General features: G+C 50.9%; 1 protein-coding gene across 1 annotated transcript in view; it reads right to left on the bottom strand.

Moving 5' to 3' along the window:
- MINDY4 (MINDY lysine 48 deubiquitinase 4) overlaps positions 1 to 12,213 on the bottom strand; it is a 132,858-nt gene that overhangs the window by 45,809 nt on the left and 74,836 nt on the right. The window contains exons 7-9 of the mRNA XM_023186026.2: positions 10,161 to 10,267; positions 7,595 to 7,711; positions 6,065 to 6,153 (exon numbers count right to left, since the gene is read on the bottom strand). Of these exons, the coding sequence (XP_023041794.1) occupies positions 6,065 to 6,153; positions 7,595 to 7,711; positions 10,161 to 10,267 (313 nt within the window). The remainder of the gene's footprint in view (positions 1 to 6,064; positions 6,154 to 7,594; positions 7,712 to 10,160; positions 10,268 to 12,213) is intronic.

The following is a 12,213-nucleotide window of genomic DNA, read 5'->3' as shown; positions in this document are numbered from 1 at the left end:
GGAGCAGGAACCCTATTGTGAATTGTGCATGCGAGGGATCTAGGTTGCACGCTCCTTATGAGAATCTAATGATAAATGTAATGCACTTGAATCACACCAAAACCATCCCACCCCATCTCCAGTCTGCAGAAAAGTTGTCTTCCACAAAACCAGTCCCTGGTGCCAAAAAGGCTGGGGACCGTGGTTTTAACCCACCTCAGATTAGTCAGGGCTTTATGTGCCTGCGTAAGAACCTGCACCCACAGATGACAACAGGGGAAGGAGGTGCTGCGTCTGAATCGCCCAGGCCTTTACCAGATAGCTCAGTGCATGCCTTCACTGGCAGAACACGGGTGACAAGCAGGTCTGCATTTCCTGATCAGTCAGACTCCTTCCAGGAGGCTGGCACCTGGCCAGGCTCTTAAACCAAGAGAAGTTTCTTTAAGAGCCGAATTCCTTACACGTGAAGTCCAGGAAAAAGACATTTATCTAGAGATAGGGGAAATAAATGATCTTGAGGGAATAATACATCCTGCTTTTACCTAAATTACCCAAGTGTTTCAGATGAAAGAGATGTTTCTACCCTAACCTTCTCAAAATAGCCTCACCTGTCCATGTGATGTGCCCATGGAGCCACGTACAGAGTCTATAGTCAATCTGGGGGAGCTCCCTGTCTGCTCCCTCTCAGGGTCAAAAGCTGCAACAGAGGGTAGAAAGGCTGGCCTGGGGCTGCAGGACCATGGGCTCTGCTACCAGTGTCCACAGAGGCCTTGGGCAAGCTCCCCTCCTTCTCTGGGCCTTGAATTCCCCAATTTCAGAGGTGAAGTGGAAGTGAGAGGAGGACTTGCTGGATTCCCCTACTCTCAGATCTGCACCCGCGTCTGAGGGCCGGTCCTGGCCTGTGGCTCTCTCCAGGCCTTCAGGGGCATCAAGAGCTCTTCATCTCTTTCTGTGAGCCGAGCCAGCACAGCATCTTCTCAAGTGGAAAAACACCGAGTCCTGCCGCCCAGCTCTGTCTTTCCCGAATGAGGAGAGGCCAGCTGCTGGCCTGATGGAATGAGTCTTAATGAAGCCAGACAGTCCTACAGAAAAAACACCACTGCTGCCAAGGTGCCTTTATTTCAGCGTGACTTCCCTGGAGAGTACGATCCCATCCTCCATCTGCTTTCACAGAACCATTTCCCCATCAGTGGTGGTGGGCAACAACTGAGGTGGGGGCCTCCAGGGCCAAGGCAGACCGCACACACAGGCAGGAAAGTGCAGGGGCTGCCTCTTGGCCCTCAGGGCCTGAGCTCCCCAGGGCCCCAGATCAGATGGCAGCTGATGGCAGGTCATTGTGGTGTTCCTGAAGAGAACAGAGGGGCCTGCCTTTTTTTTTTTTTTTTTAAGCTGGATCATGTCTGAAATCCTAGAATTTCAGGGTCAAAAGGGAGTGCTAAAGCCTCACACCCAACTATGCACACATGGCTTTTGGAGGAACATCAATAATGCAATCAATCAATGTGAAAACTATGTAAGTCAATGAAACTGAGGAGCTGAGGACTGAGAGAGGTTCCTGCCCAGTGACCCAGTGTTTCCCCTTTGCTCGCGTGGGGCAGGGGCTCTGTAGGTGTTTGCTACGTTGTTCTCTGTACTCTTCTGTGTTCATCTTTTCTAACTTAAAGCCAAAGGGGAGGTTCCATCGTGAAGCCGTTCATGAACGGATCCACCCCTTGGTCCCTAGGAGTCTGTATGGGTGTCCAGCGATGGAAGTCTAAAACTCAGAGCCCTCAGCCTCCCTCCTGGTCTCCCTGGGCCCCCACTGCTCCAAGCCTCTTGCAGGGCACAGCAGCACAGTGTGACATAGGGGTACCAGGTACCAGTCTTGGTTCTGCCAGGGATGCCAGATGTGACCCTGAACAATCATCTTTCCCTCTTTGGGCCTCAGTTTCCCCATCTGTACCATGGCAGGCTGAGTTCGATGGCCCTACTCACTTGTAGAGCCCTTGAAGATTTACCAAGGACTTTGCATTTTCTTATTGAGTCCAACTTAGGCAGGCCAGAGATGACTATTCCTACTTCACAAACAGAGAAAGTGATGCCCTGTTTCCACACAACCACAATCCAGGTCCTGACCCAGTCTGGTGCTCTCTTCAGCACACTTCCCCTCTCCCAGGGTGGCTGAGGGGCACAGAGCCATGCATTACCCCTCCCAGCCTGGGCACCAACATCTACAGGCTAGACACCCACCCACTTGGCAAGGATGACCTTCTGCAGCCTCTGACCTGCCAGGCCTTGGCAAAGCAGTGACATGGACTCCACCTCCCTTCTCTTCTCCAGGCCCTGGACAGCCAGCCCTCACTCCCTGGTCTTCCTGGTCTGCACTTGACAGAAGCCCTAACCTGTCCTCAGGAGGGTTCTTCCTCCCCAACCCCTATCTACCTGCGACCTGAGGCAGGACCAGGGCAGGAGAGTGGGAGGAGACTGGGGTGGGAAGGCTGGGGAGGGCATCTGGTGCCTGCTGCCCAGGGCCCACCACCAGGAGGAGGCGAGTCCTTGCTGGGGTCAGGGGAGAGGGTCTCTGGGCCTCCCCAGCTTGTCTCCCTGCGACACCTCTGCCTGAGTCCCCTGAGGCTTTTTCAGCAAGCTCCATAACTGAGCCAGGTTCTCCACTCCTCCCTCTCAGTTGAGTCTGAAGGATGTCCCCTGAGGCCTGCCAGGAGGACCGTGGGAGCAGGAAGTCAGACCACTTCACTCATCCTACACAGCACAGCACCTCTGTGATGGGGCAGCAGCCGGTAGGGGTGGGCTACAAGCAGCACCCAGCCCAGGGGGTGGGCTACAAGCAGCACCCAGAGTTTCAGGGCTCCAAACAAAGGCAAGGTCACTCTCCCACACCATTAATCCTTCCAGGCTCGCTGGAGAAAGTGGCCCTGGCCAGCAGGCTATGCTCTCCTGCTACGCGGCACAGACCTCCTCTGGTCCAGCCAGGCAGGCCACCCCATAGGGTTCAGCTCCTTGGCACCTGGCACACCCCCCCACATGACAATCCCCAACAGGCCAGCAGTTCCTTCTTCCCTCCTCCTCTGCCCACCCCCACTGGCCCCAGGACCCACTGGGCTGCACCATCCTTGGCCTGCAGCTAGGAGGTGCCTGCCTGGCTGGCAGTGACAGGTAGAAAACCTCACTCCTCCAGCTAAGCAGTTTTCTTTCTCCCCAGAGTCCCCCTGGGATCCCAACCTGGATGGCTTTTGCCTTCTAAGGCCTGGCTTCCCTCCCTGATACGGAAAGCAGAGCTCAGCCCCCATGGATGTGGCCTGGGGGATGCAGAAGCTCTCACATCCCCTTCGTGGGGTGGGGGTAGGGCAACAAAAACCAAGTTGGCCTTGTGCCCTGAGCAGTCGGCTCTTCCTGGAACATACTTAAATGCCTTGTCCTGATTGTTGGGAAACCATCTGTAAGTTCCCCCAGAAGCCCACGTTGAAGTTCAAAAGCAACTCTGAAGGAGCACTGGGCCGAAATGAGTTGAGAGACAATCTGTTGCAAGGGCTAAGGCTTGATCCAAGCAGCTGGCGGCACCCAAGCCCCCTCTGGTAGCCTGGCGCTGACCTGCCACTACCCCAGGTCCCACCCTCCTCCTGCAAATGCTGCCCTAACCACCCCCAGTGACTTCCCCACTCCTCTCCCTGCCCACAGGCTTTGCACATCTTGTTCTCTTTACTGGAATACCAATCCGCCTCCCCTCCCTGTTTGGATAACTCATTCATTTGTCCATGTGTTCACTCAACAAAAATTCTGAGGGCCTCTTCTGTGGACCAGGCACAGGGTTGGATGCCAGGGGCCTGGCTGTGAACCAGCTCAGGAAGGTCCCTGTTCTCATGGGGCTTGTGTTCTGGAGTGGAGTGGGCAGTAGTAGGTGGCAGCAGATGTGGACAGGTAACCACATCGATGAGTAAGAGCACCAACTGGCAGTGCAGTTATTAGAGGCAGGGCCTGGGTTTATCTTAATGGGGGAGGTCCGAGGAGGCCTCCACAAAGATGTGGCCCATGTACAATGAGAGAAGACAGCAGGTGCAGAGCCTGAGCACAGAGCCTGAGGGCCCAGGAAGGAGTATGAGAATATTTGCCGTGAAGGGGAAAAAAATTTGAGGGGAAATAAGAGTGTGCAAGGATGCATATGAAGGGGAATCAGGGGTTCTGTCCATCCTTCATATCTCCATAAGATGAAAATGTCAGTCCACCAGGGAGCCCGCCCTGAGCCACTTCATGTCCAGGTGAACCCTTAGCATGTCCCCTGTAACCACCTGTTCCTATCTGGCACTCCTGTTCAATCGTAGGTGCCATGAGGGCACCTGTATGTGTCTTGTTCAGCCCCGTATCCCTGCTAAGGACCTGGTAAGTACACTCTGCATATTTTTTTCAGTGCAAGGAAGGAAGGAAGGGAGGTAGGTAGGTGGGTGCATATGTGCTCAGTATCCCTGTACCCTCTGAGGGCAGCCAGGGGTTCTCACTTAGCAAACATCTACCCAGTCAGGAGCATTCCTGAGCATACAGGACTGTGTTGAGTCCATCAGGGAGAGCTGATGGCAGGGTCTCTGCCCATGACATTCAAACCTCCCAGCCCTTTGTGGGGCTGAACTTCCAGAGCAGGCAGTGGGGCATGATCCTGTACAGACAAGAGCCACGAAGGACAGACCTGAGAGCAAAGGGGAGGGGAAGCAGAGAGAAGAACAAGGACAGGTGAGATCTTGCCACGGAAGTGTTACGTTGTTGTGCTTCTGATTAGCATCTTCGGTTGGAGAGGTAATGCCTTGATTATTACTGTGCAAAACCACTGGAAAAATTATAAGATGCCAAGCATGAAGAGCCACCTTCACTTGAACCCTATCTAAGGCAAAATCATCCATGCTGGTGAAATGTGTTTCACTGGAGTACCAAGCTTGGCTGGATGGCTCTCCCAGTGAACAGCGTCTTTCCCAGGAATGCACGGGCAATGGGCCTTGTTATCCGGGTAGCACCCAGGCTTTTCAAAAAAAGATTCTCAAATGCTTATTTCAAAGAACAAGTACCTTTCAATAAAGTTCAGGAACTGGCAAGATTAAGTATGGTTTTAAAATCCATTTAAGGATTAATGTCACTTCAGGAGAATAGGGGTACCTGCTGGGTACCAGAGGATTCTTCTGGAGTACTAGAAACATTTTTTCTTAATCTAGGCAGTGTGTTCAGGGGTGTGCGATTTTGTGATAATTCATTGAGCAGAACGCACATAGTATAACTACTTTGTATATGTTATATTTTAACTAAAAAATTTTTTTTTAAAAAGGCCAATTGCCAGAAGTTCTGTAGCTCCGAGGGTGACTCGGTACAAGCTGGTCACCGGGCCTGCAGGGAGGGAAAGAGAGGCAGGCCACCTCCTCAAGGAGGCCTCGCCTCCAGCTCCACCAGTGCTCTGCCAATCCTTTCATCTTGGCACCAATGACGGTATGAGATAGGGGTTTTCTATCTGCCTCTCAACCTCATGGAGCATTTCTGGAGAGGACAGAGCTCATCTAAATCTCCCCTATATCATTTGTGCCTGCACAGAGATGTTCCAGGAATGTGTGCTGAATGAATGAGAATGAGCTGCTCATGTGCAAACACTTAATGTGTGAAATGAAAACTGAACGGCTGCAGGGAGTGGAAGCGATGAGTCTGTGGGGCGGCCTGGAATGTGTGGTTATGAATGTTGGCAGAGGGGAGATAGCGTGGGGAGGGAGGGGAGGCCTGGACTCAGTCAAAAGGTCAGCAGGTCGACCTGGTGGGTGGAAGGGATTTGGGCAGCTTGGCCGTCTGAGGAGAGGAAATTGGTTTCAATGTCGTTCCTGCAGCCCCTTCCCAGGTGGAACACCACTAAGAACCTTCCTCGCTTTTAGAAACAAACGCGCACAAGTCTCTTTAACACTGGTCTGCGCAGGCCTTGTCAGCTAGCTGCCATTAACCTCTCCTTTCTTGACCTGCAGAAGACAGGAAATATCAGGGAACACACACGCTTCCTTGCTTGTTTTTTCTGGATACTCTAGAGAAGACTTGGAAAAATAAGATATTGCCAGAATGATCACTGACTTACCGAGCACAGTCAGCTTTGCTATCTCCTTCAAACAGGAGTTTCTGTAGGACACAGCCTTGGACAGCTGCCAGGACTCCGCAAGGACCACCCTGCAAAGAATGAGACCATTGCTGCCAGTGAGAACTGGCCTGGGGCAGAGTTTTTGGTTTCACCCAAACTCACCCCAGAACCCAAGTGACAGAGTAAAGGGGCCCTGCCTTCTGCAACAGAAGGGCCTCTGACGTGGCAACCGCTTCTACAACACACTAATCTTGGGTTACAGAGAGGGAGTGACAAGGCCCTGCGTCCACTCCTAGAGGAAGGGGCCAGTTGGCAGTGTGTCATGGGAGGAAAGTGACTCTTCATAACCAGTCAGCTGTGAAGCCAGCGACATCACCATAGGTGTTCCATCATCTAGGGAAACGTTTCTGTGTCTACAGGTTGAGGGTGTTAATTGTCTACCTAGCCTTCAAGGCCCATCCTAAAGGCCTCCTCCTCCAAGAAGCCTTTCCTGACCATCTTGGCTGGCAGCGAGCCCCTTCAGCAGCCTATGGTTATGTGAGCTCTGCGCTCTCTTCTGCCCCCCTTGTGGCCTGCTTCGGTACCACATTAGCTGTATCTTTGTCCTTTCCCACCCTGTAGTGCAGAGGCTCCTTGAGGAGCTCATCTCTGTAGGCATCACGGGGCTTAGCACAGGATCTGACTCCTGGGACACATTGGCAAAGGCTGGTGGGACTGAACGACACAAACAGACCTCATGTGGATTTAAGGACTGTCTGAACGGTAGGCTGGGGTGCTCATGAAGACCAGCTGAGTTTGGCCATGAGAGGGAGGGACAGAAGCTGGTGGTCCTGGGGCTCGACCTCAGGCAGTGTGGGGCAGGGGAGGTTCCTGGGGCTTAAGAAACTGAACCGGACCAAGCTGCTCTGCTCATCTGCTGATTCTTGATCCTGGGTTTAGCTTATTTTCTGCCCATGAGTATAATGTGGGAACTGGGTATAAGCCATGTTCTAGGTCTGCAACCACCGGCCTCTGCTGGCCCAGCTTCTATTACATCCTTCTCTTCAAGCACTTGCTCTGCACACTTGATCCCTCTGCCTTTTCCTGTAGCCCCCAGACTTTCATACCGCCTCCCCTTCATTCATATGCCACCTGCCTGGAGTGCCCTTTCTCCAGCTCTATCTGCAAAATCCTGTGAATCTCTCAATGATCAGCCTAAGAAGGCCCCATCCAGCGGCCCCAAGCAGACTTAAGGCCTCCTACTGCGCTCTCCTGCTGAGGATCGCAGCACCTGCACCACTCACAACAAGTGTTGCTTAAATCCATGTTCAATTTGAACATCTCCAAAGCAGAGGGTATTGCTCCCCAGCTCTCGCTCCACCAGCCACATCTGAAGTGCCTGCACCAAGTGACAACTCAGCACATGTGGGGCTGGCTGGCCCAGAACAGCCCAGCTAATGCTCACAGGATTAACCAAAACTGGGAGGTACACCGGCCCCTATGCGTGATGGCCCAGCAGAAAGGTCCCAAGGAAACCTAGGAGCAACCTGCCTTGTTCTGCACAATGCCGTATTTTAATGAGGCTGTGTTACTAAAGGAAAAACTCTGAAGTTTCCATTCTTCATTGAAACAGCAAAAGCTGGAACCAAATAGAAGGGTCTTTATTTCCTATAAAAAGAAGAGAGAGTTTTACTGGTTGTTTTAAAAGCAAACAACAATACAATGTTCAGTGTGCATATTCCTGCAGAAGTTGTTCTTGAATTCTAGCAGGGAAGTCCATTTTCTAGCATGGTTCATCTCTTTTCTTTTTATTTTCCAAGCTCATTCTTACATTTGAGGAAAGAGAAACTCAATCCTGATGGTCTTACCTCTGGAACATCTTTAAACCAAGCCGGCCTGTGCTGACATGGGCCAAAATCTTTGTAAGCTCCTTACAGGGGCCTTGAGAAAGAGAATTTTAGATTTGCAAGGGATCTTGGAGGTCCTCTGACCCTCCACAGGCAAGACTAGGGATTTTCAAACTCGACCTCACATTAGAACCATGTAGGATAGGAAGTTCCTAAAAACAATCTTGATGTTCAGAAAACACACCAGTCAATTAAACCCCAGTTGCTGAGGGTGAGACTCTAGTATCAGTAGTTTTAAGACTCCCTCAGGTGATTCCACAGTGCACCGGGTTTGAGAGCCAGTGCTCTAGTGCAGGGTTAGTAAACTGTGACCCACAGGCCAAATCTGCCCACACCACTTGTTTGTAAATAACGTTCTACTGGCACACAGCAAAGCCCATTTGTTTCCATACCATCTGTGGCTGCGTTCATACCATGATGGCAAAGTTGAATAGGTGCAGCAGAGATCACAGGGCCAGCAAAGCCAAAAATACACTATTGAGCCCTTTACAGAAAATGCCTGCCAACTCCTGGTCCAGTATAACTCTCTACCATGCGTAAGAACCTCCTCTGTGATGCTGCCCATGAGTGGTCCCCCATGAACTCTGCTTGAACCACCCCAACCCCCCAGTGAAGTGGTTTCCACCATCTCTCAAGGCAGCCCTTCAACTTTTTCACAGCTGTCTTCTCCAGACTTCTGGCTGATAATGAGTTCACTGTTCATTTCCCATTAATCCACGCATCACCCTCCAGAGCCCCCAAAATGGTCAATCCCTTCCCCATGGACAGGCCCTCAGATGAGAAAGGCAGCGTGTCCCCGCCCACTCCCCTCATGATGGGCCCACCCTCTCTCTGCCATAGTTTTACATCTGAGGGGGTCTCTGAAGCCTTGAGTGAGTCCCAAGGCCAGCAGGTGGATTCTACAGCCACTTCCCTGCACCCCCTGTCTGGGTCAGACCTTTCCTTATTTTCCACCAGAATCAGCTCTTTTTTTCCTTTTCATTAAATATAAGGAAACATTTCTTTGACAGAAGCATTTGTCCACATGTCATCAAATGTGGGCTGGTGGCACACAGGAGAAAGGATGTGTGGATTCATCTGTTGAGGCTCAGAATGACAGCTCCCGCTAGGCACAGTGTGGTCAACAAAGCCTGGGAACCTGGACTCTGCTTTCCACAGAGGCCACGTGCCCTGGGCCTTCCTGTTCTCTCTGCAGGCCTCACTTTTTCCAGTTGCTTTTGGAAATGCTACTGCTGGGTAGTCTTTAGGAGCCTAAGGGGCCTGCCCCAAGCGTAAGTGCCCTCTGCAAAGACTCATCGTCCCGTGAATGTGGTGACAGATGACAGAGCACCTCCTCCCAGGTTTGGGGCCACTTAAGTGTATCTGATCCTCTGTAGCTTCAAAAGAGAGAATGGAAGGAGAAGGGGGAGATATGAGAGAGAAGGGGAGAGGCGAGGAGAAGGGAAGGAAACGAAAGGACAAAACCTCTAGAAAAGTATTTTGCTCTTTGATTTGTATGCCGAGTAAATCTGTAGTAAGCAGGAAGAAAAGGAGGTCAGCTGTGTCCCTAGGAGTTTTATTTTTCCCTCCTGGATCTTGGTGAAAGGCCAGAAGAGGACAGCGGGAATGACATTCCATCCTGCAGGAGCCTCTGGCCACGGGAGTAGTGAGGCCACCCTAGGAGCCGAGGATGGTGAGCAATCCCAGACACCCCTGCAGAGGAGGCTGCTGTGGCCAGGAACCCTCTCCAGGTCCCCTGTGACCATGGGGCCCTTTAAGTGGCCATGGAAGTGCACCTGGACAGTGCTGAAGAATTGTTAACACCTCCCCGTCCTTCCCTCACTGCAACCTGGCCAGGGCTTAGGAGACCAGTACAGGAACAGCGCTGCTCTAATGGGGACAACTGGATCATTCCCATTACACCCTAACGGTACTCACAGGGACATGATAAAGCAGCTCTATTCCCACAGTGTTTGGAGGGGAGGACATAACCTCCTCCCTCACCTTTTGTCTTGGAGAGGGAACGAGAGCTGCCAGGACCAGACTGCAGTTTTCCTGACTCTCGATTTTCTTCTACATCACACATTTTCTTCTACACCACACCCAAATTTCCATTTCAACAATGACCAAGAGATTACAATGAGCTGGATTGGGGCAGAAACACCAAAATCACGCCATCCATATCCATTCAAATCAAGATGCATTTAACCCGGGAGTCTCCTTACACTTACCTTTGCTACTGAGAGGTTGATTGGCTTTGATGCTGTCTGCAGCTTAAGCACTGATGGGACTGGGGACAGAATGACCTCTTCCCTTATCAACTCATCCTCCACATCCTCTGAAAGAAAACCATGGCCATGTGAGCCCCTTTTTATGACTCACAGAGAACAGAACATGAAGTCACTGAACACCACAGACATTGCTAAGTTTGCAGAAGGTTTGAGTGAAAGGAGAGTTCCTCCCCAGTTCATTCACCTCAGCTCTGTTTTGGGGTTCCCAGACCCTCAGTGGAAGGGAAGCAACCAGATCAAGAGAGTCCATGCTCCTTGTCACAACCCTGTTCTGTTCATACTACGAGGATGTTGCCAAGTGAGACTTAGCTACTGGTCCACTAGAAAGTTCCACGCATGGACATACAGTGAAACAAGTGCCCGGGGCCTAAGCCATGGAACCAGGACCGGGAAAGCCTAGCTCAGACACATTTCTTAAAAAAGGTGGGCATGACTCGAAAGATCATTCCCCTGAGGACAAAGGTGAAGAGGACAAGACTAGGAAAGAAAATGGAACCATTGCTGATAAAATAACTATTGCAGATGATCACTATTGTAACTTGCATTTATTGACTACTTGAATTTGATCACCTTCCTCCACAACAGCCTTATGAGAAAGTAATTGTTATTACCCCCACTTATAGATGAGGAAACTGAGGCTTAGAGGAGTTAGCCCCAAGTCAATCAAATGGAGAGTGGCAAAGAGAGTGACTCCTAGTCACTCTGCCATCCCACTGCCCTGGACCTCCAGCAGGGAGGACATTAAGCCATATTCCAGATATTGTCATCTCATAGTGGGGCAACTGAGGCCTGGAGAGGGTCCCACCTGGGTCTCTGGTAGCACCAGCTGTGACTTCCCAGTTAGCTAAGGCCCCCTTGTCATTACACCTGCTGCCACTGCATTTACCGGAACACAGTGATAAAGGACCCAGGGAGAAACAATGCCAAGGCAACGGTGCTGGCAAGGCTGAGCAGAGTGAACTCCAGAGGGTAGCTGAGGGCTTGGCTCTGTGAACCCAGCTCCCTAGAGCGGTCTGCTAGAGCGGACCTGTGTGGGCGGGGGTAGTATCAAAGGCCACCACTCCCAGGACACACAGCTTATATCTTATGCTGCAGCCTCCCTTCTCCCCAGGGAGAATCAGCCACAGCACAAGGAGAACTCCTAGAGACTCAGGTCACTGAACAAGCCGATAGATTCTACCATTGGGCTGGGAAAAAAAGTCTGGAATTTAAATATGAATCTGAATTTAGATGAGAATGCTTCCGATATGGTTTGGCTCTGTGTCCCCAATCAAATTTCATCTTGTAACTCCCATAATTCCTATGTGTTGTGGGAGGGACACAGTGGGAGATAACTGAATCATGGGAGTGGGTCTTTCCTGTGCCATTCTTGTGACAGTGAATAAGTCTCATGACATCTGATGGCTTTAAAAACCGGGAGTTTGCCTGCACAAGCTCTCTCTTTGCCTGCCACCATCCACGTAAGATGTGACTTGCTCCTCCCTGCCTTCTGCCATGATTGTGAGGCCTCCCCAGCCACGTGGAACTGTAAGTCCAATAAACTTCTTTCTTTTGTAAATTGCCGAGTCTCAGGAATATCTTTATCAGCAGCATGAAAACAGACTAATACAGTAAATTGGTACCAGTAAAGGGGAGCGCTGCTGAAAAGATACCTGGAAATGTGGAATTGACTTTGAAACTGAGTAACAGTTTGGAGGGCTCAGAAGAAGACAGGAAAATGTGGGAAAGTTTGGAACTTCCTAGAGACATGTTGAATGGCTTTGACAAAAATGCTGATAGTAGTATGAACAATAAGGTCTCAGATGGAGATGAGTAACTTGTTGGGAATTGGAGCAAAGGTGACTGTTGTTATGTTCTAGCAAAGATATTGGCAGCATTTTGCCTCTGCCCTAGAGATTTGCAGAACTTTAAACTTCAGAGAGATGATTTAGGGTATCTGGTGGAAGAAATTTCTAAGCAGCAAAGCATTCGAGAGGTAACCTGGGTGCTGTTA

The sequence above is a fragment of the Piliocolobus tephrosceles genome, chromosome 8 (genome assembly GCF_002776525.5).
Source record: "Piliocolobus tephrosceles isolate RC106 chromosome 8, ASM277652v3, whole genome shotgun sequence".
Classification (NCBI taxonomy): Eukaryota; Metazoa; Chordata; class Mammalia; order Primates; family Cercopithecidae; genus Piliocolobus; species Piliocolobus tephrosceles.
Note: the sequence above shows the minus strand (reverse complement) of the source record. Positions and strands in the feature narration are given on the sequence as shown.